Here is a 25,964-nt window from a genome sequence, read left to right as displayed (position 1 = left end):
TATTCTTTTTTGTTGCAATGATAAATGGGAGTGTTTCCTTGGTTTCTCTTTCAGATATTTCATCATTAGTGTACAGGAATGCAAGAGATTTTTGTGCATTAATTTTGTATCCTGCTACTTTACCAAATTTATTGATTGGTCCTAGTAGTTTTCTGGTAGCATCTTTAGGATTCTCTGTGTATAGTATCGTGTCATCTGCAAACTGTGACAGTTTTACTTCTTTTCCGATTTGGATTCCTTTTATTTCTTTTTCTTCTCTGATTGCTGTGACTAAAACTCCCAAAACTATGTTGAATAATAGCAGTGAGAGTTGGCAGTCTTGTCTTGTTCCTGATCTTAGTGGAAATGGTTTCGGTTTTTCACCATTGAGAACTGTTGGCTGTGGGTTTGTCGTATATGGCCTTTATTATGTTGAGGTAAGTTCCCTCTATGCCTACTTTCTGGAGAGTTTTTATCGTAAATGGGTGTTGAATTTTGTCAAAAGCTTTCTCTGCACCTATTGAGATTATCATATGGTTTTTATCCTTCATTTGCTAATATGGTGTATCACATTGATTGATTTGCATACACTGAAGGGATAAATCCTCACTTGATCATGATGTATGATCCTTTTAATGTGCTGCTGGAATAAACCTGGGATAAACCCCACTTGATCATGGTGTATGATCCTTTTAATGTGCTGCTGGCTTATGTTTGCTAGTATTTTGTTGAGGATTTTTGCATCTGTGTTCAGATATTGGCCTGTAGTTTTCTTTTTTTGTGACCTCTTTGTCTGGTTTTGGTATCAGAAGTCTCTGAGTCCATCCTCAGTTCTTTTCATTCTTTTTTCTTTATTCTGCTCTGTGGTAGTTATTTCCACTATTTTATGTTTCAGGTCACTTATCTGTTATGCTGCCTAAGTTACTCTGCTATGCTTCATTCTAGAGAATTTTTAATTTCATTTATTGTGTTGTTCATCGTTGTTTGCTTGCTCTTTAGTTGTTCTAGGTCCTTGTTAAACATTACTTGTATTTTCTCCATTCTATTTCCAAGATTTTGGATCATCTTTACTATCATTTTAGATTTTAGATCATCTTTAATATCATTACTCTGAATTCTTTTTCAGGTAGACTGCCTATTTCCTCTTCATTTGTTTGTTGTGGTGGGTTTTTATCTTGTTCCTTCATCTGTTGCGTATTTCTCTGTCTTCTCATTTTACTTAACTTACTGTGTTTGGGGTCTCCTTTTTGCAGGCTGCAGGTTCGTAGTTCCTGTTGTTTTTGGTATCTGCCTCCAGAGGGTAAGGTTGGTTCAGTGGCTTGTGTTGGCTTCTGGGTGGAGGGGACTGGTGCCTATGTTCTGGTGGATGAGGCTGGATTTGTCTTTCTGGTGGGAAGGACCACATCCGGTGGTGTGTTTTGGGGTGTCTGTGAACTGAGTATGATTTTAGGCAGCCTCTCTGCTAATGGGTGAGGTTGTGTTCCTGTCTTGCTAGTTGTTTGGCATGGCGTGTCCAGCACTGTAGCTTGCTGGTTGTTGAGTGGAGCTGGGTCTTAGTGTTGAGATGGACATCTCTGGGAGAGCTCTCGCTGATTGATATTACATGGGGCCAGGAGGTCTCTGGTGGTCCAGTGTCCTGAACTCGGCTCTTCCACTTCAGAGGCTCAGGCCTGACACCCTGCTGGAGCACCAAGACCCTGTCTGCTGCACGGCTGGAGTACCTTGACAGTAGGAGAAGCTGGCCTGCAGTGGTTCTCCTTTTGCGCTACACATTAGAATCACCTGTTTCTTCCTTGTTTTGCCCCAAAGGCAGTGTTCCACAGAGAAAAACAGTAGCCTTGAAAATAGTCACAGCTCTAAGACTGCTTTCTTTTTCCCTTTGTGCTTAGTTGGGTTTCACTTGCTCACAGGGGGCCACGTGCAGAGGCCTTGCACCCAGCTCTTCTGACCGGAGTTCCTAGTGTGGAATGGCTACCGCTAGCACCTCAGCTCAGACGGGCCGTGTGCATGGGTCTGATGCCTTTTCAAGGCATTTTTCTTTAGGTTCTTTTCTGATTTCCTTCATGATTATTGGTCCTTTTGGATTTTCTGTTTTTTCTTGAGTTATGTTAGTTATATTTCCTTAAAAAGCCATGTATTTCATCTTTGTGTTTAAATGTATTAGTAAAATATTTTATATGTTGTTTTATGATTTTTAAAGTCGTCATACCATTTCTCTTACATTCTTAATGTCTTTTTTTTAATGAGACTTGATTGTCTGGTTTTTTGTAGTATTTTTAAAGAACCAGTTTTTTCTTTCATTAATTAGTTCTATACTGTCTCCCCACCCACCCCGATTTCATTAATTTCTATTGTTTACTAAAGTTTTTTTTGCCTCTATTTTCAAACAAGTTAGGTTCTAAAAGTCTCATAATAAGTGTATTTGTTTATAACACCAAAATGACTGAAGGATTTGTTTGCATTCCTTACTGCATTTTCTAATAGGATTGTGAATCAGTCCTTTGAGACTTTAAAACCAAGCAAGCCACTCTTCTCTTCCTGCTGATAGACAGTCTATAGGGCAGTGATTTTAAGACTTTAGTGTGCATCAGAATCACCTGAAATAAACAAAGTAGAAAATGTAAATATTGTAATTCTATCCATTACACTTTTTAAAACAAAAGCTCCAAAATTCTGATTATCGCTGGAATAAATCCAGTTCTTTTTTTTTTTGCGGTGTGCGGGCCTCTCACTGTTGTGGCCTCTCCCGTTGCGGAGCGCAGGCTCCGGACGTGCAGGCTCAGTGGCCATGGCTCACGGGCCCAGCCGCTCCATGGCATGTGGGATCTTCCTGGACCAGGGCACGAACCCGTGTCCCCTGCATCGGCAGGCGGACTCTCAACCACTGTGCCACCAGGGAAGCCCTAAAGCCAGTTCTTTATGTTTATAATCTTTGGTCTCTGTTGCCTTCAGTGTGTTTAATTACCCTCTTAGACAGTTACAGTTAGCATCTGTACCAGTTTGCTCATTGTTATTTTTTTCTTGATTGCTCCTTGAGTGTTTTCTTCCAAGGTTGCATTTTCAGTTTTGTATGGACTCTTTTTTTCTGTTTTATCTCTTTTTCTTCCTTCTTCTCTCAATTTTAGTTTTCCAAAAATGAGGAATTCTTAAAATACTTATGTAAAATTCCCAAAGTATTTTATGAGAGAGACACTCTCCTGGTTTTGTGGTAGGAATTTTTGAATGGGTACAACATTTCTGGAATGCAGTTTTGGAACTAGTATCAAGCTTTATATTTGTTTACATATTTTTGACCTATAATTGATCGAAAGGAGATAATCTGAATTTGGATGTTTGCTTATGTACAAAAATATTAACCATAGTTTTATTTGTAATTGTGAAAAATTGGGAACTCAGTATCCATAGTAGAGCAGGGGTTAATTGCATTATGGTATAGCCATGGGATAGAATATTGTACAACTATTAAAATTATTTACAAATAGTTTTTTAATGATGTGAGGAGGTGCAAATGCTAAAGGATTAAAAAGCATGATTAAATTGTGTAAGCAGGTTGGTCTCATTTTGTTAAATTTAACTATGTGTGTTATGTGTGTATGTGTGGTGTCAGTATAAGCATATAAATGACTCGAAAGGAATATTCCTAAATATTTAGAATGACTCCTTGGATGAGATCATCGGTTATTTGTGATTTCTTTCTTTATGCCTTTAAGAGAATGTATAACTTTCATAATGAGAAAAATACTCTTTATTTTTAAAATGTATTTAGGATTTGATAGTGTTCATCAACAAATTATTTAACATTTTTAAAATTTGTTATTGAATGAAAGATTCTTTAAATTCTTTAATGCTTTACAGTTTTTAAAGTTTCACATACATAATTTTATATAATCCCATAATAACCCTTTTTTAATCCTCTAACCCTATATAGCCCCCTCCTCACTGATAAACACTAGTTTGCTCTCTGTATCTGTGAGTCTGCTTCTTTTTTGTTTTATTCACTAGTCTGTTGTATTTTTTAGATTCCACATATAAGTGATATCATACAGTATTTTTCTTTCTCTGACTTATTTCATTTAGCATAATGCCCTCCAAGTCCAACAACAGAAATTATTAAGATAGATTAGTGGTATGATTCAAAGAGGTACCAGAGATTTCAGAGTTACAACTATGTTCAAATTTTATTGTTGGTGAAATGTAAGACTGAACAATACCTTGTCAATTTTACAAGTTTAGATGTTTCTTTCATTAGAAGACATATATACTGGTTGTAAAAAACTGAAACAGTATAATGTGGTTTAAAGCAAACACTGAAAGTTCCTTATGTACCTGCTCATTTGTTTTCTCAGAAATAGGTTCACACTATATATACTATTCTGCAATTTGCTTTTTTCTTTTTTAACTTAATCCTATATCATTCTTCCCTTAATTTGTAGCCGTTATGTCTAAACATATGGGTTTAGGAGAAGAAGAAATTATGAACAAGATGATAGTGGTAAATTTGACTTTGTTGACTTTTCTTTTTCATGAAACCCATAATTGGAAATAGATTCTCTTAAAAGCAAGGAAATCTTATAAAGAAGAATAATTAAGATTTTTTTTCTTCAAATCTCATGTTTGTATTTTTTTTTCTTTGAATTTTGGTACTGTATTTTATTATATAATAGGCACAGGTTCAATACCAACAGCAGCATGAACAACAGAAAAAAGATTTAGAAATCCTCCATCAACGAAACATCCAGCAGCTACAAAACAGATTGTCTGAGTTAGAATCTGCTAATAAAGACCTCACTGAAAGGAAATATAAAGGAGACTCTACCATCAGAGAACTTAAAACAAAACTGTCTGGTGTTGAAGAGGTATGGAACGTTGGGGTTGGTCTTCCCCCCCCCCCCAATTTAAAAGCACATTTTAATATGGTGACTTGATTTTAATTTGTTTACTTTATTACTTGTACGGGTGGTGTTCTGGATGCTCTGCAAGGATCTCTTGTAGTTTTAGGGTAGTCAGTTCAGACAATACCAAAAAAATGGAGAATCCAAAATCTAATAAAATGGACTAATTGAGAACAGCGCTAACATAAACTTGGATATTTTTTGTTGGGGCCTTGAGTAGCAGCTCTTTGGCACAGCCCTCAGATCTTTCAGTGTACTTTCAACATCAGCACAGTGTCTGTGGCTCAGGGTGCTCAGTGTTGGCAGGGCTGGTTCTTTCTTTCAGTCTACTCAACATATTAAACAACTATATGAAGTTTAGTGTCTAGAAATAATAATGCTAATGATAATAGAAATGATAATAGCTAATGCTTACTGAACACTGTTTTATGTGCTTTGCATATATATTAACTCATTTAATTCTTATAACAATTATTTTAAAGAAGGTACTGTTATTATCCCCATCTTACAGATGATGAAACTGAGGTACAGAGAACTTAAGTAACTTGCCCAAGTTGGCATGGCCATAAGTAGAAAAGTGAGGATTGAAATCCTTTATTTACCTGTCTCTAGTACTAGCTTGTTCTTTTAGGCAACAGAGACATTTAAAATATTTTGCTATAGTGGTACTTTTGTTGGTACTTTGGCAGTGATGGTAGACTCCTTCCTAGCATTATTATACATTATTGTCATATGAGTTATTAGAAAACATATGTAGATTTTGTTAAGTCTATCATGTTTGAATGTAAAGATCTCCAGTGTTATTCTAGCTCACAAGACATCCAACTCCATTTGACCAGTACGTTATGCTTAGAAACTCTAAAGCCTGACTGATTTTTTTTTTTTTTTCGGTACGCTGGCCTCTCACTGTTGGGCCTCTCCCATTGTGGAGCACAGGCTCCGGACGCCCAGGCTCAGCGGCCATGGCTCACGGGCCCAAACGCTCTGCGGCATGTGGGATCTTCCCGGACCGGGGCACGAACCCACGTCCCCTTCATCGGCAGGCTGACTCTCAACCACTGCGCCACCAAGGAAGCTCTAAAGCCTGACTGATTTTATGTTCAGATCCTCACAGCATTCTGTCCTAACAATTAGATGTCTTCAGTCCTTCTCACTACCCTCTTCACCTTTCACACCAGTTAGTAAAACATTTCAGCCTGCATAGTACATTGGATAGTGAATACTTCATTATAATGCTACGTGGGTTCTTCTGTTTTAGCACTGACACTGGGCAGTGTATATAAACAGTGTGCTTTGTTATGTTGATTTTCATATAATGTAATCAAAATATTTCTTCCAAGCTTTGCATAAGACTTGCAAATTATGAGTCCTGGGAATTTTCTTTTCTAAACTTCTGAGTATTGTTACCTAATTATGTTAAATTATACCTTTTAGAGATTAGTACCCTAAAATTAATAATTACTGCCGTTTATCAGGTATTTACTATGTGCCTGGCAATATGCTAAGTAGTTTATGTAAGGGTTTTTGTGAAGATGAAATTAAATAATTTATGAGGTGTTGTTTCTATTCTACAAATAAGGGACTGAAATTTAAGGAGGTTAAGTAATTCCCAGGGTCACACAGAAGAGCCAGGATTTGTATTCTAAGTCTGCCTGATAGCAGAGTCTGTTTCTAAAACCACTATGGTATAATACTATAAAATTATTTTGTAAAGTTTTTGTTAAAACCGAAAACTAATTAGGAATACTACATACTGGGCTTTAGTATAGTATACTGGCAACATTGGACTGATATCAGCTGATTCAGATGTGATCTAGTATAGATATTTTTTAAATTATTTTTTAATATTATTTTCATATTTTCCATTATGGTTTATCATAGGTTATTGAATATAGTTCCCTGTGATATACATTAGGACCTTGTTATTTATCTATTTTATACATAGTAGTTTGTATCTGCTAATCCTAAACTCCTAATTTATAGCCAGCCTGCCCCCCGGCTGCCCTTTTGGTAACCATAAGTTTGTTTTCTATGTCGATGAGTCTATTTCTGTTTTGTAAATATGTTCATTTGTATCATATTTTGGATTCCACATATAAGTGATATCATATAGTATTTCTTTCTCTTTCTGACTCACTTAGTATGATAATCTGTTTTTAATTAACAATTATTGTCAGTTAACAATATCTCATGCATGATTCCTTGGCTACCCTTGGAAACAGTTGAAGAACTCAGGCCATATCTCACACTAATGAAATCAGAATATCTTGGGCATGGTCAGGCATCAGTAGTTTTTAAAGCTTTCCAGGTGATTTCAATATGCAGACTAGATTGAGAGTCACTGCTTTGGTGGTAGAATGATAGGGCTTTCTTTTCATTTATATATTTTATGTATTTTGAAATTCTGTTATAATGAGCATTTATTACCTAAGTGATTTTTTTTAAACTGTAGATTTCAAGACATCAGAAAATTCTTGTTACTGGTTTTCAAAAGTTCTAGTAATTTATTCATAAATAAGGATTGTTTTATTTTCCCTTGTTGTCATTGCATTAGATACTAGTATATTTTACAATTATATTTCAGATCTACAAGTTACATGTGCCTTTAGAGAGACCTTCATTTCTTTAAAAGAATACCAGTACTAGAACTTTAAAGGCATTTTTTCTGTTTTAAATATCTTAATTATAAATTACCAAACCAGCCAACTTGCCTTTTTCATAATGCAACTTTTTTTTTTCCTCCTCTAGGAGCTCCAGCGGGCTAAGCAAGAAGTCCTCTCTTTGCGAAGAGAGAATTCTACACTTGATGCTGAGTGCCATGAAAAAGAAAAGCATATTAATCATCTACAAACAAAAGTAGCTGTTTTAGAACAGGAAATCAAGGATAAGGATCAGCTTGTTTTAAGAACAAAAGAAGCATTTGATACAATCCAGGAACAAAAGGTCTATTTTTAAATTTTCAAAACAAATTGATGGTTTATAAATGATCTATAAATGATCACGTTTATAAATGATGCTTTTCCTAAATAAACACAGACTTCCTAATTATTCATGTTTTTAAAAATATGCATCAGGTGGCTTTAGAAGAAAATGGTGAGAAAAAGCAGGTACAACTAGGAAAACTTGAAGCTACAATAAAATCATTATCAGCTGAACTTCTTAAGGTTTGTTTTTAAAAACTTAATAGAATATTGATATTTCATTGGATTATGTAGAGATGTACATATAAAGCTCTTTTACAGGCAAATGAAATTATCAAAAAGTTGCAAGGGGATCTGAAGACCTTAATGGGTAAATTGAAACTGAAGAATACAGTAACTATTCAGCAAGAGAAACTCTTGGCTGAGAAGGAAGAAAAATTACAAAAGGAACAAAAAGAATTACAAGATGTTGTACAGTCTCTCCGAATTAAAGAGCAAGAGGTAGTTAATATTTTATATTTTTGCGTGTGTGACTATTTGCAAAGCATAATGAATTTCCTCATGTATTTTTAAAACTTCTACTTCGTTATATCAGAATAGTTTTGGCTTTTTTTCCCCAAAAGAACATGACTATAATCAATAGAATTTAATAACTTATTTCAGTTTGAAAAGTTAGTTATCATGACTCAGATATCTTGAGTGTTCATACGTATATATGTGTATGTATATATGTGTATATATGTAATTATATATTTATTTCACTGCTGAGCTAATTCCTTTCTTATTTAATAGTAATTAATAGCTGTTAATTATTTAATGAATAGTAATACATTTCTTCAGTCTTTATTTTAGTCTTTATTATGCTTACTATAAGGATTAACATATTTCAGGTATGCAAATTACAAGAACAATTAGAAGCTACAGTTCAAAAACTTGAAGAAAGCAAACAGCTTCTAAAAAATAATGAGAAGTGTAAGTATTTTACCTTTTTATGTAAATGAGGTTTGTAGCTTTATTCTTAACCTGAAATTTTTATTTGAATTCATAAGACTAGGTAAATCAAGGTACTGCTATATACAAATAATCTGCTTTAAATGTACCATCTTAATGTCTTTGCTGTAGTAAATTATATCAACTGTCCTGTAAAACAGTTACCATCATTATTAAAAAAAAAACCTATTACATGTGTCAGTAACCCAAAATTAAGTGTTGAAAATATTAACTATAATTTACTATTTAAATTCTTTACTACTACTTGTTATAATTGCTGTGTTTACCTACTGGTAATAGTATGAACTATTTGAAACAAAAATATGAGATTAGGCCTTTAACATTTTCTCAGTTTCTGATATTGATTATGAGAAATAAGAGTTTGAATTTTAAATAAACTGGAAGGTATCATTCTGGAAATGAAAGCCTTTAAAGAGATCCTTGACTAGCAGAAATATGTGCTTCTGATAGTAAAAGAATAAGGAGTCCTATGTGGCAGTTGCTAAAATAAGAATATTTAATGACAAAAATTTAGGTGAACCTATGTTATTCTCCTGTGATATAAGGTAGTTTTAAAAACTTAAAAAAATGTCAATATAATTTTTAAATATTTAAAATTATTAGAAAAATAAAAATATTCAAAATTCTTTACCTTGTTACTTGTTCTTTTATTTAAGTAATCACATGGTTAAATAAAGAATTAAATGAAAATCAGCTAGTGAGAAAGCAAGATGCATTGGGACCTTCAACCACTCCACCTGTACATTCTAGTAGCAACACCATCAGAAGTGGAATTTCTCCTAACTCTCATGTGGTAAGATTTAAATTAAGATGTTGTGAGTGGTCTTAGTAAATTTTCTAGAACAAACATATTTCCAGATTGTTAGGTGCTGGTACCTAATATGACTAGAGTCCTACAATTTTTAGCACTGAAGTAGAGTTTAAGTTCCATTTGGAAGTGGGACATAAAGGTACACTTATTCTTAACAAAGAGGCTATATTTTAAGGGTACACTTCTTTGTAAGATTTTAATGGATATTAAAATCACTCAGTATTAACTAATGCCAAATGTGCTGAAAAACTGTTAACACACAAAGTATTTAGGAGGCCTCAGTAAGAGAGAGCAAGGTATGGGCTCAAGTTTGACACTGTAGTGGAGGAGCCTAATCTGAATTCACTGTAGTGGAGAAGCCTAATCTGAATTCTATTAGAAGAAAAAGAAAGAAAAACCCTATTACCAGGCTTGTCAGCTCTAGATTCTGGAAGAAACTTGTTAGAGTTTTTTAGCTCTGAGTATCTGGATCTGGCTTGGTAATATCAGCTAGGTCTAGGGATTGCTGGGAACTGACCTTGCACTCAGAGCGAGGTTTTGGGGTTCTCCTGCTGAACATAAACAATTTCACAGAGTATCAGCATCAGGCAAGGCCACTCTCTGTGATGGATCAAGACAAAAACAAGACCACTTCATAATCATGTCTGAAAACAGACAAGAATATGACATTGCCAAACCACAAAAATGGGCAAGTATCCTATCCTGGCTAAAGTGAGTGACTGCTGCTCATTACTAATTATAGCTTCAGCCTTTATACATTCATCCTGCCTTATTAGATAAGATTTATTCAGATACCCAGTCATATAGTTATCCCCGTTTCTTGATAGCATCCAGTCCACAGCAAAGCCCTGTGTTCTTAAACTGTTCCTTAACTCACCTAACACATGACTAAGTCCAATAAATAACTCCCTTTTAACACTGTCTTACTGAGACACCTCTCTTACTAGGTTCCACGTGGTGTTCAGTCTTCCTTGTTGCAAAGAGTGTGTACACCTCTAGATATGTTTCTGGTGGTCTTTGACTGGAGGGCATTGGCAGAGGATTTAAAATGCAAATCCATAATAGAATTTTTAATCTACTCTAGTAAATGAGATAGTACTTAATGTTTAAAGGGAAAGGATTTGTGCTAATTTGGGAAAAGGTGCAGAGTGAAGTGCCTGGTACTGAATTACAAACTTGAAAAAACTTGACAGGCTTAACCTCAATGACTGATGATAAATAGCTGTGTAAAAGGTATTTTTGTCATACAGCCACTTTTGTACATGAGTGCTTATTAAGATTTGTGTTGTAATTGTCCTCTTGTAAAAACAAACTTTTCATGATGTTTGTTAATGGTGGTGTCACTATATTGAAAATTAGTGGCAGAGCAAATTATTTCTAAGAACACAAATACTGTTTTTACTCAATCTGGCAGAAAATTATTTTTATTTATCCCTTATTGGCCTTTTGATCTATGACTACCCCTCAACCCCCTTTTCAGTAATTTGAGGCCTCGAGGGAACCAAGATGGTTCAGAGGTCTTTGTTTTACTTCAGTTCAAAGGCAGTTCACTGTTTTACTTCAGTTCAAAGTGGTTTTGTTTTGTCTAAGCTTGCAAAGCCACTCTGAAAAGCCCTCTGGGCCAAAGGTATTCCAGCCTCATGATATGTTATATAATGAAGCAGAGTTTTGTAGTGTCATGATAAACAAAATCGGCTTCTGGGATAGTGTCCTTAACTGTTAGTTATTAAACAGATGCTCATGCCTCCTGGATCACCAAATACCATTTAGAACTAATTTCTTATCCTTAACCTTTTTTATGCTTTTATTTTTAGGTTGATGGTAGACTGACTTACCCAACTTGTGGGATTGGTTATCCTGTCTCCTCTGCATTTGCATTCCAGAATACCTTTCCTCATCCTATAGCTGCCAAAAATACCATCCACCCAGTTTCAGGACCAAAGGTAGCCAATTCTAATACCTTTCTAAAAAAAAAAAGCAATTTAAATTTTAATTAATTTATTCTTTGATCAGTTGCTAAGTATATTAGGTGATGTATTAGATGAATATATTTCTGAATATCTAGTGTATATGCTTACAGGAAATATTATCTACATTATATGATTTTTTTGAGTTACTATAATTTATAATAACCTAGGTATCACTATGTTTAAACATTTTTTATTCCTGTTCAGCCTCTCCATTTTTATTCATTCTTCTACTTATATCTTCTATAACTCTCAAACTTATCTAGGATTACTGACTTCATACTGCTGGCATATTAGCTGTGGTGACATTTTGGATCCCATTGTCAGAATTTAAGGGTCTGATGGGCAGGGTTATTACAAATTATAAAATGTAGTTTTAGCAACATTATCTCAAATAGCACATGCTTAGCAGTCCCTCCAAACCTTGATTTATTTGCGAAGGCTTTTCTCTGCTCACTTGAGTTTTTCATCATTGTTATTACTGTCTTAGTTATATACACTGTTTTCACATGTATTATAATTCTATTTTCATTGTAATTTAATCCACCCAGATGAGCCACTGATTCTGTTTTCATTCCTAACTTAAGGTCCAAATTGATTTTTTCCTAAATCATGGGGACAAACATTTTTGAAAAGAATATTTTATAAAATGTAGAATTGAGGACTTTGAAACTGCTGTTATAAACTCTTTCTCAAATTAGTTTTGGGCTGCGCTAAAAATAAGTTTGCTTTGTTGCTTAGGCATGTACTTCTTTTTAACCAAACCTTTTAAATTACTATTTGGAGCTATTGAGAATTCTCAGTGAAATGAGAATTAAGCCTGAGTTTTTATGCTTAGAATGTTATTATGTAAAGGGTATTTAGTTGCATTTAATTGGCTTTTCTTATATTGCTTATTGAAAATTAGATATGTGTAATCAAAGGAATACTGTTGTTTTAAAATAAATATCAGTATGCTCAAGTGTGCTTATGTCTTGATAACAGTTTTTTCTTGAGAATTATTATCAAATCCACAATTGCTTTTTTATTTTAAACAGCTTTCCAGGAATATATATAATGTCCAAAATGAGGACAGGAACTACTACAGATAATTGCTTAGTTGGTAGGACTAAATATGACTTATAAGATTACCTTTCTTATAGCTCTTCTGAAATCGGAGGAATCATTTTAACAATCCTGTTCTTAAATACTGACTCAAGACTTTCAGTGTCTCCTATATTATTGATCTCCATCTTCTTTTGATATGCATCCCTAACAACAACAACCAAAAAACCCTAATACTAACAAAACACTTTGAGTTTGAATCTCTGATACATGAATATTTATTTATTTGTGAATTGAATGCATATACTACTCAATTATAATGGTTAAAAACATGGAATCTGTTGTTAGAATTTAAATCCTGCCTCTGTCAGTATGAAGTTGGGCAAGCCAGTAACAAACAAAAAAACAATATCCAACTGTTGTGTTTCAGTTTCTCCATTTGTAAAGTGGAGCAATAATTTTATCTATCTTACTGGATTATTGTGAATATTAAAATGAGCTGCTGTGTTTGCTTAGAATAGTTCCTGGTACATAAGTGCTTCATTAATGTTATCTGTTATTATTAATAGTAAAATACATTCCAAAATAGAAATTAAAGAATGAGATAAAAAAATGTATATAAATCAAAGTTAAAAGATTTTCTTCTCATACCCCAATGGGCGGTTGTAATCACTGCCTGCTATGGAGACCACTAATCTAGGTAGTCTTGTGCTAGCAGCTGTGGCGATTAAAACATGTTCCTTTTAGTTGCGGTAAAAAAAAAAATTAAATTATTTAATGACATTGAATCTGTGATATACCTAATTTCTTAAAATGTTACTGTCAAGATTTAGTACATCAAATAGTTGTTTAACTGTGAGGATGTAGAATAACATGAGTTAAATTAAGAAAGAAACAAAATCATGCTGAAGGAAATACATAGGAGTGTTTTAAAAGATTGTGCCATGCTGACAAATAGAAAGATCACTTGATACTTTTAAAGCAAAATAGACAAAATAACTTGTTTCTTCACTTTTATTTTTGAAGACAGTAATCTCTAAGGATTCATTCTTTTGGTTTATATTTAATGAATGTCTGCTATGGCTAGACATTGTTCTAGTTGCAAGAGATATAACAATGAACAAGACAAAGTACAGTTTGTGGTAAAACACATTATGATGGTAAACTGTAGTATCTTTCAGACTAACCTGTTATTAAAGAGGGGATGTTATTTGATGTCAAAGAAAGTACTTGTGACAGAATCTCTTAAAAACTTTAGGATATCTGATTCTGATTCTTTTTGTGTGGCATAAATTCACAAAGTCAAACATGATCAGATTTCATCCTGGAGATTATGCAGTAGGTGAGGGATTTTCTGCAGTAAGAAAGGAACTGAGATCAGATGATAGATTAATTTTTGATAGTGTTTAGCCCACAGTGTTTATTCAGAGACAGATTTTTTCTAGAGATAGCATTTCTCAGTTTGCTTAACCATCTCATTCCACAGATGGTTCTAAATTAACTTTTATTTCTTTTGTATTAACTATTTAAAAAATAGATACAAATATATAAGCATGGGAAGCTCCCAAATATGTAAGAGGATGTATTGTCTAAATGTACCTCCTGTGGTCCCTAGTCTCCTCCTCAGAGAAGAAATCCAGGGAGTTTTTTGTGATATATTCGAAAAATACTTAAAATATATATAAGGATATATGTGTATGTCTGTATGTTTATATACATGAGTGTTGGTATAGATAAGTGTAAATAGTACATGCCCACTGTTCTATACCTTGGTTTTTTCGTTTAACAGTATTATCATGGTACAGGTCCATTTTCATGTATTAGAATGTAAGTTTTTCCTTGCTTGTTTGTTTTTAATAACTTAGAAGTATTCCAGTATATGGATGTACGATAATTTAATAGTGCTCTGTTAATGGATGATTAAGTTGTTTTCAATCTAGATAGTCATACATGTTTCAGTAGTTATCTTTGTATATACTTCTTTGTGTCTGTGTACAAATAGATTTGTAGGATAAATTTTTTCTTTTTTAATTAATTTTTATTGGAGTATAGTTGCTTTACAACGCTGTGTTAGTTTCTTCTGTGCAGCACAGTAAATCAGTTGTATGTATACATATACCCACTTGTTTTTTAGATTTCCTTCCCATTTAGGTCACTACAGAGCATTGAGCAGAGTACCCTGTGCTATACAGTAGGTTCTCATTAGTTATCTGTTTTATACATAAGAGTACATATGTGTCAATCGCAATCTCCCAATTCATCCCACCCCCTCTTCCCCGCTTGGTAACCATAAGTTTTTTCTCTACATCTGTGACTCTTTCTGCTTTGCAAATAAGCTCATCTGTACCATTTTTCTAGATTCCACATATAAGGGATATTATACGATATTTGTTTTTCTCTTTCTTCACTCTGTATGACATTCTCTACATCAGTCCATGTCTCTGCAAATGGCACAATTTTGTTTTTATGGCTGACTAATATTCCATTGTATATATGTTCCACATCTTTATCCATTCCTCTGTCAGTGGACATTTAGGTTGCTTCCATGTCCTGGCTATTGTAAATAGTGCTGCAGTGAACATTGGGGTGCATGCATCCTTTTGAATTCTGGTTTTCTCTGGTTATATGCCTAGAAGTGGAATTGCTGGGTCATATGGTAGCTCTATTTTTAGTTTTTTAACGAACCTCCATACTGTTCTCCATAGTTGGCTGTACCAATTTACATTCCCACCAACAGTGTTGGAGGGTTCCCTTTTCTCCACACCTTCTCCAGCATTTATTGTTTGTAGATTTTTTGATGATGGCCATTCTGACCAGTATGAGGTGATAGTAGTTTTGATTTGCATTTCTCTAATAATTAGTGATGTTGAGCATCTTTTCAAGTGTTTGTTGGCCATCTGTATATCTTTGGAGAAATGTCTGTTTAGGTCTTCTGCCCATTTTTTGATTGGGTTGTTTCTTTTTTTGATATTGAGCTGCATGAGCTGTTTGTGTATTTTGGAAATTAGCCCCTTGTCAGTTGGCTTTGTTTGCAAGTATTTTCTCCCATTCTGTGGGTTGTCTTTTCGCTTTGTTTATGGCTTTCTTTGCTGTGCAAAAGCTTTTAAGTTTCATTAGGTCCCATTTGTTTATTTTTGCTTTTATTTTCATTACTCTAGGTGGTGGATCAAAAAAGATCTTGCTGTGATTGATGTCAAGGAGTGTTCTACCTATATTTTCCTCTAAGAGTTTTATAGTATCCAGTCTTACATTTAGGTCCTTAATCCATTTTGAGTTTAATTTTGTGTGTGGTGTTAGGGAGTGTTCTAATTTCATTCTTCTACATGTAGCTGTCCAGTTTTCCCAGCACCATTTATTGAAGAGACTCTCTTTTCTCCATTATATATTCTTGCCTCCTTTATGATAGGTTAGGTGGCCCTAGGTGCATGGGTTTATCTCTGTTCCATGGATCTATATTTCTGTTTTTGGGCCAGTACTATACTTTTTGATGACTGTAGCTTCAGAGTATAGTCTGAAGTCGGGGAGCCTGATTCCTCCAGCTCTGTTCTTCTTTCTCAAGATTGCTATGGCTGTTTGGGGCCTTTTGTTTTTCCATACAAATTGTAAAAGTTTTTGTTGTAGTCTTGTGAAAAATGCCCTTGGTAATTTGATAGAGATTGCATTGAGTCTGTACGTTGCTGTGGATAATATAGTCATTTTCACAATATTGATTCTTCCAATCCAAGAACATGTTATATCTCTCCATCTGTTTGTGTCATCTTTGATTTCTTTCATCAGTATCTTATAGTTTTCTGAGTATAGGTCTTTGGCTCCTTATAGGTTTATTCCTAGGTGTTTTATTCTTTTTGATGTGATGGTAAATAGGATTGTTTCCTTAATCTCTCTTTCTGATCTTTTGTTGTTAGTTTATAGGAATGCAAGAGATTTCTTTGCATTAATTTTTGTATCCTTCAACTTTATCAAATTCATTGATTAGCTCTAGTAGTTTTCTGGTAGCATCTTTAGGATTTTCTATGTATAGTATCATGTCATCTGCAAACGGTGACAGTTTTACTTCTTGTTTTCCAGTATGGATTCCTTTTATTTCTTTTTCTTCTCTGATTGCTGTGGCTCAAACTTCCAAAACTATGTTGAATAATAGTAGTGAGAGTGGATATCCTTGTCTTATTCCTGATCTTAGAGGAGATGCTTTCAGTTTTTCACCATTGAGAATGATATTTGCTGTGGGTTTGTTGTATATGGCCTTTATTATGTTGAGGTAGGTTCCCTCTAAGCCCGCTTCCTGGGGAGTTTTTATCATAAGTGGGTGTTGAATTTTGTCAAAAGCTTTTTCTGCATCTATTGAGATGATCATATGGTTTTTATTCTTCAATTTGTTAATATGGTGTATCAATGATTTGTGTATATTGAAGAATCCTTGCATCCCTGGGATAAATCCCACTTGATCATGGTGTATGATCCTTTTAATGTGTTGTTGGATTCAGTTTGCTAGTATTTTGTTGAGGATTTTTGTGTCTATGATCATCAGTGATATTGGCCTGTAATTTTTTGTGTGTGATGTCTTTGTCTGGTTTTGGTATCAGGTGATGGTGGCCTCATAGAATGAGCTTGGGAGTGTTCCTTCCTCCCCAATTTTTTGGAAGGGTTTTAGAAGGGTAGGTGTTAACTCTTCTCTAAATGTTTGATAGAAATCACCTGTGAAGCCATCTGGCCATGGACGTTTGTTTGTTTGAAGACTTTTAATCACAGTTTCAATTTCACTACTTGCGATTGGTCTGTTCATATTTTCTATTTCTTCCTGTTTCAGACTTAGAAGGTTGTATCTTTCTAAGAATTTGTCCATTTCTTCTAGGTTGTCCATTTTATTGGCGTGTAGTTGCTTGTAGTAACCTCTTATGATCCTTTGTATTTCTGTGGTGTCCATTGCAACTTCTCCCTTTTCATTTCTAATTTTATTGATTTGGATTCTCTCCCTTTTTTTCTTGATGAGTCTGGCTAAAGGTTTATCAGTTTTATCTTCTCAAAGAACCAGCTTTTAGTTTCATTGATCTTTGCTATTGTTTTCTTTGTCTCTATTTCATTTATTTCTACTCTGATCTTTGTGATTTCTCTCCTTCTACTGACTTTGGGTTTTGTTTGTTCTTCTTTAGTCGCTTTAGGTGTAAGGATAGGTTGTTTATTTGAGATTTTTCTTGTTTCTTGAGGTAGGATATATTGCTATAAACTTCCCTCTTAGAACTGCTTTTGCTGCGTCCCATAGGTTTTGGATTGTCATGTTTTCATTGTCATTTGTCTCTAGGTATATTTTTATTTCCTCTTTGATTTCTTCAGTGATCCATTGATTATTTAGTAATATATTGTTTAGCCTCCATGTGTTTGTGTTTTTTACACTTTTTTTCCCTATAATTGATATCTAATTTCATAGCGTTGTGGTCGGAAAACATGCTTGATATGATTTCAATTTTCTTAAATTTACCAAGGCTTGATTTGTGACCCATGATGTGATCTACCCTGAAGAATGTTCCATGTGCACTTGAGAAGAAAGTGTATTCTGCTGCTTTTGGATGGAATGTCCTATAAATATCCATTAAGTCTATCTGTTGTAATGTGTCATTTAAGGCTTGTGTTTCCTTATTAATTTTCCGTCTGGATGATCTATCTATTGGTGTAAGTGTGGTGTTAAAGTCCCCCACTGTTGTGTTACTGTTGATTTCCCCATTTATGGATGTTAGCATTGGCCTTATGTATTGAGGTATACCTATGTTGGGTGTGTATCTATTTACTGTAGGACAAATTCTTAAAAGGAACTGGGTCAGAGGCATTTTGCCTATCTAGTGACTGATGTTAATCAGCATTTCCCTGATTATTAAGTGAGGAACATCTTTTTGTGTATCTGGATTATGTTTACTCTTCTGTATAATTTCTCTTTATTTCTTTTATTCATTTTCTGTTTGGGATGTAACCCCTGTAAGATGACATCATAAGTGTTCTTTATATATTCTGAACATTCACTGGTCTGCTATTGGTTTTATATGTTAACTGTTATTTCCGAATTTTGGGATTATCTTTTTACTCTTTTTAAGGTGCCTTTTGAAAAAATTTAAAACTTTATTATAGTTCATACATGCAATCCTCCCATGCTTAAGTCTACAGTTCAGTAATTTCAGTCAGTTTATAGAGTTGTGAAACCATCATGATGGTCTAGTTTTGAGCATTTACATTTCCCCAAAATGTTCCTTAGTGCTTTTTTGCAGTTAATCCACACTCTTTTTTTTTTTTTTTTTTTTTTTGTGGTATGTGGGCCTCTCACTGTTGTGGCCTCTCCCGCTGCAGAGCACAGCCTCCGGCCGCGCAGGCCCAATGGCCACGGCTCACGGGCCCAGCTGCTCTGCGGCATGTGGGACCCTCCCAGACCAGGGCACGAACCCGCGTCCCCTGCATCAGCAGGCGGACTCCCAACCACTGCGCCACCAGGGAAGCCAATCCACACTCTTGCCCCTAGCCCTAGGCAACTACTGATCTGCTTTCTGTCTCTATAAATTTGCCTTTCTGCATTTCAGATGAATAGAGTCATACATTATGTCTGCTTTCACTCAGCATGACTGTTGTGCTTTTTCCAGGTGGTAGTGTGTATCAGTAGTTCATTCTTTTAATTGCTCAGTAGTATTTCGTTGTATGGGTATACCACAACTTGCTTATCCATACATTCATCAATTGATGAACATTCGGGTTATTTTCAGCTTTTGGGTATTACAAATAAAGCTATGAACATTTGGGTACAAGTCTTTGTGTTTCTCTGGGGTGAGTACCTAGGAATGGATTGGCTGTCAATATATATTTGATTTTTAAGAACCTACCACACTTTTCCAAAGTGGTTGTGCCGTTTACCACTAGCAGTCTGAGAGTTCAAGTTCTATATGCTTATCAACACTTGATATGGTCAGTTGTTTAATTTCAGGCATTCTAGTAGATGTGTAGAAGTATCTTGTGATTTTAGCATGCATTTCCCTAAAAGCTAATGAGGTTGAGAGCAGTTTTTTATCTGTGTGTTTGACATCAGTATATCTGCTTTGGTGAAATATCTGTTTGAATCTTTTGCCTGTTTTAAAATTAGATTGTTTCTCTTGAGTTATGAGTTCTTTAAATATTCTGGATACAAGTCCTTTATCAGATAAATGTTTGCAAATATTTCTTCCAGTCTGTGGCTTCTCTTTTATTTTCTCTTTTGAAGAACAAAAAGTTTTTAATTTGATGAAGTCCAGTTTATCAAATTTTTTTCTTTAGTTGATCATGCTTTTGGAGTTGTATCTAAGAACTCTGTGCAACCACAGGTGGAAAATAAGATCTGTGCTGTGATCCATTGTGAGTTACTTTTTATGTATAGTATGAGTTTTATGTATGGAATGAGGTAAGGGTCTTGGGTTTTTTAATTTTGTTTTGGCATGTGGATATCCAGTTCTCTCTAAAGACTGTTGATTTAGGCAAATCATTTGACCATAAATGTAAGAATTTCTGGACTCTTAATTCTGTTTCATTGTCTGTTCTTGTGCCAATACCACACTGTCATGATTACTGTGACTTAATAATATTAAGTTTTGAAATTGAGTAGTATAAATCCACCAACTCTCTTCTTTTTCAAACTTGTTTTATTATTTTAGATACTTAATATGTCCATATAAATGTTTGGATTCAGCTTGTCAACTTCTACAAAATAGCCTGCTTGAATTTTGATAGGATATATAGAATTTATAGATCAATTTTGGAATAAATGTCATTTTGACAACATTTTATTTTTAAATCCATGAATGTTAATATGCCTCTCCATTTATTTAAGTATCCTTTAATTTCTCTCATCAGTGTTTTACAGTTTTCAATGTCAGATTCTGCATTTCTTTTATTAAGTTTATTCCTAAGTATTTTACTCATTTGATGCTATTGTGAATGTAATTGTTTTATTAATTACTTTCTCAGAATATTCATTGATGCTGTATACAAATGTAATTGATTTTTGTATATTGACCTTGTATCCTGAAAACTTGCTCTACTCATTTGTTAAAGTCATTACTAGTGGCTTTTTAATGCATTGATATGATTGTGTGATTTTTCTCTCATCAGTTAACAGATGTATTATGTTGATTTTCAAATATTGTATAAGCCTTGCATTCTTGGGATAAACTTCACTGATCTAGATGTTAGTCAAATTCAGTTGGTGGATTTTGTTCAGTTCTTCTATATCCTTGTTGACTTTGTATTAGTTAACTGAGAGAGGAGTATCTCCAGTATTGGAAATCTCCAATTATTATTATGGGTGTTTCCATTTCTATCAGTTTTCCATTTAATTCTATCATTTTTTGCCTCATGTATTTTGAAGCTCTTTTGTTCGGTGCATACACCTTTATAATTGTTATGTCCTCCTGGTTGCTTGACCCCTCTGATCATTACGTAATTTCCTCTTTCATTTTTGGTAATTTTTCATGCTCTGAAGTCTACTTTGTTCGATATGAATATAGCTACTCAGGTTTTCTTTCGAGTGGTGTTTCCATGGAGTATCTTTTTCCAACCTTTTTCTTTAAACTTGTGTATATCCTATTTAAAATGGTTTTCAGGTAAAGGGCATATTTAGTTTGTTCCCTCTATTTTTCATTCCTTTGTTTCCCCTTTCTTTAATTCATTTTTGGATTATTTGCACATTTTAAAAATATTCCTTTTTAGTTCTTCTGGTGTGTTTTTTATTATATCTCTTTGTATACTTTTTTTTTTTAGTGGTTGCTCCAGGCATCATAATAAACATAGTTAGCTTTTCACAGTATGTATAGAATTAATATTTTACCACTTCAAGTGGAATATAAATACCTTACTACTGTGTATAGTCCCTTTACCTTTACCCCTTTGTTTTGGTATGTCATATGTATTACAGCTGTACATTGGAAACTATCAGACAGTGCTTTAATTTTTACTATTAACCAATATACATATGTATAAGACACTTGAGTGGAGAAGCATGGTCCATTATATTTATCCCTGTTTACCATTTCTGTTGCTCTTCCTTTATTCCTGGTATTCCATGTTTTCCATGATATCACTTCCCTGAATAATAGAATATTATCTAGCTTTTGTTTTAGAGGAGGTTTTCTGGCATAGAAGTTTCTTTGTTTTTCTTCATCTTGGAAGCACGCTTCTTTCACCTTCATTCCTGAATGATATTTTCTCTGGACATAGAATAATGTATTTATAGTTTTTTTTCCTTAAGCACTTTAAAAATATTCTACTTCCCTCAGACTTCCATGATTTCTGATGAGAAATCAGCAGTAAATTCCACCTGTTGTTCAACTATATATAATGCATCCTTTTTCTCAGGCTGCTTTCAAGATTTATTCTTTTCCTTTAGTTTTCAGGAGTCTGATGATGTGTCTAGGCATGAATGTATTTGTATCCTTTTTGGGATTTGCTAGGTTTCTTGAATCTCTAAGTTGATACCTTTTACCAAATTTTGGAAATGTTCAACCATTATTTCTTTTTTTTTTTTTGCGGTACGCGGGCCTCTCACTGTTGTGGCCTCTCCCGTTGCAGAGCACAGGCTTTGGACACGCAGGCTCAGTGGCCATGGCTCATGGGCCCAGCCGCTCCGCGGCATGTGGGATCTTCCCGGACTGGGTCACGAACCCGTGTCCCCTGCATCAGCAGGCGGACTCTCAACCACTGCGCCACCAGGGAAGCCCAACAACCATTATTTCTTAAAAATGTTTTCTGCCCTACACTCTTCCCCCATCCTTCTGGGACTCAGGCAACATGAATGTTAGACCATGTATGTATGTTTTCCCACAGGTCTGTGAGGCTCTCCTCTTCCTTTCTTTTTTCTCTGTTTTTCAGATATGATAATTCCTATTGATTGATCTTACAGTTTAATGCTATAGAGTCCATCCAGTTCTTAAATTTCCATTTGTTTCTTTTTTACATGTCCTATTTTTTTTTTTACTGAGACTTATTCTTTACATTTATTTCAAGAGTATTCACTTTTACTTCTTAGAACATGGTTATAATAGATACTTTTAACTGCCTTTCTGATAATTCCATTATCTTTGCCATCTTGGAGTTGACATCTGTTGGCTTGTTTTTTGCCTTGCAGATTAGTTAGATTTTACAGGTTCTTTTTTGAGTGATTTTGGATTCTGTCTGGATCCAGTATTGAATGTTATGAGACTCTAGATCTTGTTTAAATCCTAAGGAGAATGTGAATTAAAAAAAATTTTTTTAATTAAAAAAATTGTTTTTTGTAGCAAATAGTTTTGTTATGTTCAAATTGCAAATTCTGACTTACCGTTTGTAGGCTGCTGTTTCTGTGTCAGTTCAGTCCTTAAAGAGTTTGCCCATGTTACTTGGATCTGTCTGTGTGTGCACCATCTAGTGCCTGTTCTGTGACCTGGGTGGTGGTTTACTCCATAGTTCAGTTCTCAGAGCCTTTGGTATGGTGACTATGGTCAGATCTTGCATGTCCAGCTTAGAATAGAACCCAGTAGTTCATATACAGCTTTTATAGGATCTCTTTCTTGAGTTCCTTTGTCTCTTTGATTTCCCCCCCAAGATTTCAGAATCCCCTGAGTCCTTCTTCCTGAAAACTGGCTAGAAATCATGGACCTAAATTCCCTTGGTCTAAGACACAGTTCCTGCAGTTGTGTCTGTGTCTGGTGCCAAACATTGGGAGGACAGAGAGAGAAAAAATATAATGAGAATTTGTATCATGCTTGTGAGACCACAGCACTTCTGGTCAGAGGGTGTGATTCCCCTCTTTCAGAGTTTTAGGTGCCTGCTTGGCCACTGCTGTTATCATCATTACTACGCCTATAGCTTCTGTTTCCACTGAATTGCCTGAGGGTTGGGGCAGAAGACAACTGTGAAAGAAGGGGGGTTTTCCTCACTCTTCGACCCTTAGGAATTTGTTTTTTTTCATTTCTCAGAACAGAAAGAAGACTGTACCTTGATATTAATATTGTACTCTGGCTTTCTTAGTGTTTACATGATGTATCACTTTCTTTCCTTTTACTTTTAGCAATCTGTGTCTTTATATTTAAACTGGATTTCTTTTAGATATTCTATACCTGACTCTGATATTTTCATCCATTCTGACCTTGTCTTTAACAATTTAAAATGTAATGTATATATTCATACGTTTTATCATCTTGCTCTTTGTATTCTATATATCCCATCTGTTCTTTGTCCCTCTTTTCTACTTTAATCCTGACTTTTCAATTAATTGCTGATTTTATTTTGCATTCTATTTTGTCTTTACTTATTGGCTTTATTTTTTGTTTGCTCTAGAGTTTACAGTATACATCTTCACCTTATCATAATCTATCTTCAAAATTTTATACTGCTTTCCATATAATGTAAGAACCCTACAGTAATTCCATTTCCTCATTCCTGTCCTGCTAACTACTGTCAAAATTTTACTTCTGCATTTGTTATAAATCCCACTTTTTTTTTTAAACAATCAGATATCTTTTCAATAAATTACAGAGAGGAAAAAGTCCTTTTACCCATATACTTACTATTTACACAACTCTCTTCCTTTATGTAGATCTGCATTTTCATCTGGTATCATTTTCCTTTCTCCTGTAATGAAGATTTCTTACAGTGCAGCTCTTTAAGACTTCTTATAGTGCATGTCTGTGGGAAATTCATAAAAATCTCCTAACATTTTTATTTTGAATTTATCTTCTCTACATTTAGAATTCTGGGTTGACAAGTTTCTTTTTTCCTTTCAGCATTTTGAAGCCATCATTCCATAGTTGCCTGGATTGAACAGTTTTGGCCTGGCCATTATTTCTTCACTTTTTTATTTTTTAAAACAGTTATTTATTTATTTATTTATTTATTTATTGCTGTGTTGGGTCTTCATTGCTGCGCATGGGCTTTCTCTAGTTGTGAGCGGGGGCTACTCTTTGTTGCGGTGTGCGGGCTTCTCATTGCAGTGGCTTCTCTTGTTGTGGAGCACGGGCTCTAGGCGCACGGGCTGCAGTAGTTGCGGCACGCGGGCTCAGTAGTTGTGGCTCACAGGCTCTAGAGAGCAGGCTCAGTAATTGTGGCTCGCGGGCTCTAGAGCACAGGCTCAGTAGTTGTGGCGCACGGGCTTTGTTGCTCCGCAGCATGTGGGATCTTCCTGGACCAGGGCTTGAACCCATGTCCCCTGCATTGGCAGGTGGATTCTTAACCACTGCGCCACCAGGGAAGTCCCTCTTCACTTTTTTTATTATTTCCTTTTAGTATTACAGTTACTCATGGTTGATCACATGATATAGTCCCATTGAGTCTGTTCATTTATTTGCTTCATTGTATATATATTAGATTCTAATGCTTTCTTAAAGTTCACTAATCTTTTCTTCTGCATTGTTTAATTTGCTGTTAATTCTGTCCAGTGAGAACTTTTCATTTTAGATATTTATCATCTCTAGAAGTTCTATTTCATTCTTTTTTTATATCTTCCATTTTTCTCATACTTTTAATTTCCATTACATCCTTGTTCATAGTTATAATTGTTTTAACATGTGCATCCTTATTCTATCATTTGTATCATCTCTGGATCTGTTTCTGTTGAGTGATTTTTCTTGGTATGACTCATGTTTTCCTACTGGTCATTTTTAATAATTTTTTAAAGTATTTATTTTATTTATTTATTTTTGGCTGCTTCGGGTCTTAGTTGTGGCACACGGGATCTTTGTTGCGGTGCATGGGCTCCACAGAGTGAGGGCTCTTCATTGCGGTGCGTGGGTTCAGTAGTTGTGGCACATGGGCTTGGTTGCCCCATGGCATGAGATCTTAGTTCCCCGACCAGGGATCAAACCCACATCCCCTGCATTGGAAGGCAGATTCTTGACCACTGGACCACCAGGGAAGTCCTCTATAAATTTCTGATAGGATGTGGAACATTGTTAATGTTACATTGTTGATTATCTGGATTTTGTTATCTTCCTTTCAAGGGTGGCAGTTATTTAAGTTACTTGTGGATCCCTTGGTCCTTTTTGAGTTTTTTTGTTTTTCTCTTTTTTCCTTTAGCTTTACTAGGATGCATTTAAAGTAGCTTTTACTCAAGGATAGTTCAGCCCTGTTACGAAGCTCCCCACAGAATGCCCTAAATGATTACCAAGGACTGTCCACTTTGTCTCCATGATTATGAACCTTGGAAATTGTTCAGCTTGAAACTCCCATTTTTATTTGCCCAGCACTGTGGAGTTTTACCCTATGCATGTTCCTAGTACTCAGCAAAAACTCAAGGGGATTCATGTGTAGATTTCTGGGGCTCGTTCTCTTTATAGCTCCCTTTTCTTCAGAATTCTGCCTTGCA

At 34.8% G+C, this 25,964-nt stretch overlaps 1 protein-coding gene across 1 annotated transcript in view; it reads left to right on the top strand.

Annotated features, from left to right (window-relative positions):
• Window positions 1-25,964, top strand: part of SASS6 (SAS-6 centriolar assembly protein) — a 50,708-nt gene that overhangs the window by 20,626 nt on the left and 4,118 nt on the right. Inside the window, exons 8-14 of the mRNA XM_065888823.1 lie at window positions 4,644-4,835; window positions 7,620-7,814; window positions 7,946-8,035; window positions 8,114-8,293; window positions 8,683-8,764; window positions 9,460-9,596; window positions 11,429-11,557. Coding sequence (XP_065744895.1) covers window positions 4,644-4,835; window positions 7,620-7,814; window positions 7,946-8,035; window positions 8,114-8,293; window positions 8,683-8,764; window positions 9,460-9,596; window positions 11,429-11,557 — 1,005 coding nt within the window. The remainder of the gene's footprint in view (window positions 1-4,643; window positions 4,836-7,619; window positions 7,815-7,945; window positions 8,036-8,113; window positions 8,294-8,682; window positions 8,765-9,459; window positions 9,597-11,428; window positions 11,558-25,964) is intronic.

This window comes from Phocoena phocoena, chromosome 1 (assembly GCF_963924675.1).
Source record: "Phocoena phocoena chromosome 1, mPhoPho1.1, whole genome shotgun sequence".
Taxonomy (NCBI): domain Eukaryota; kingdom Metazoa; phylum Chordata; class Mammalia; order Artiodactyla; family Phocoenidae; genus Phocoena; species Phocoena phocoena.
Note: the sequence above shows the minus strand (reverse complement) of the source record. Positions and strands in the feature narration are given on the sequence as shown.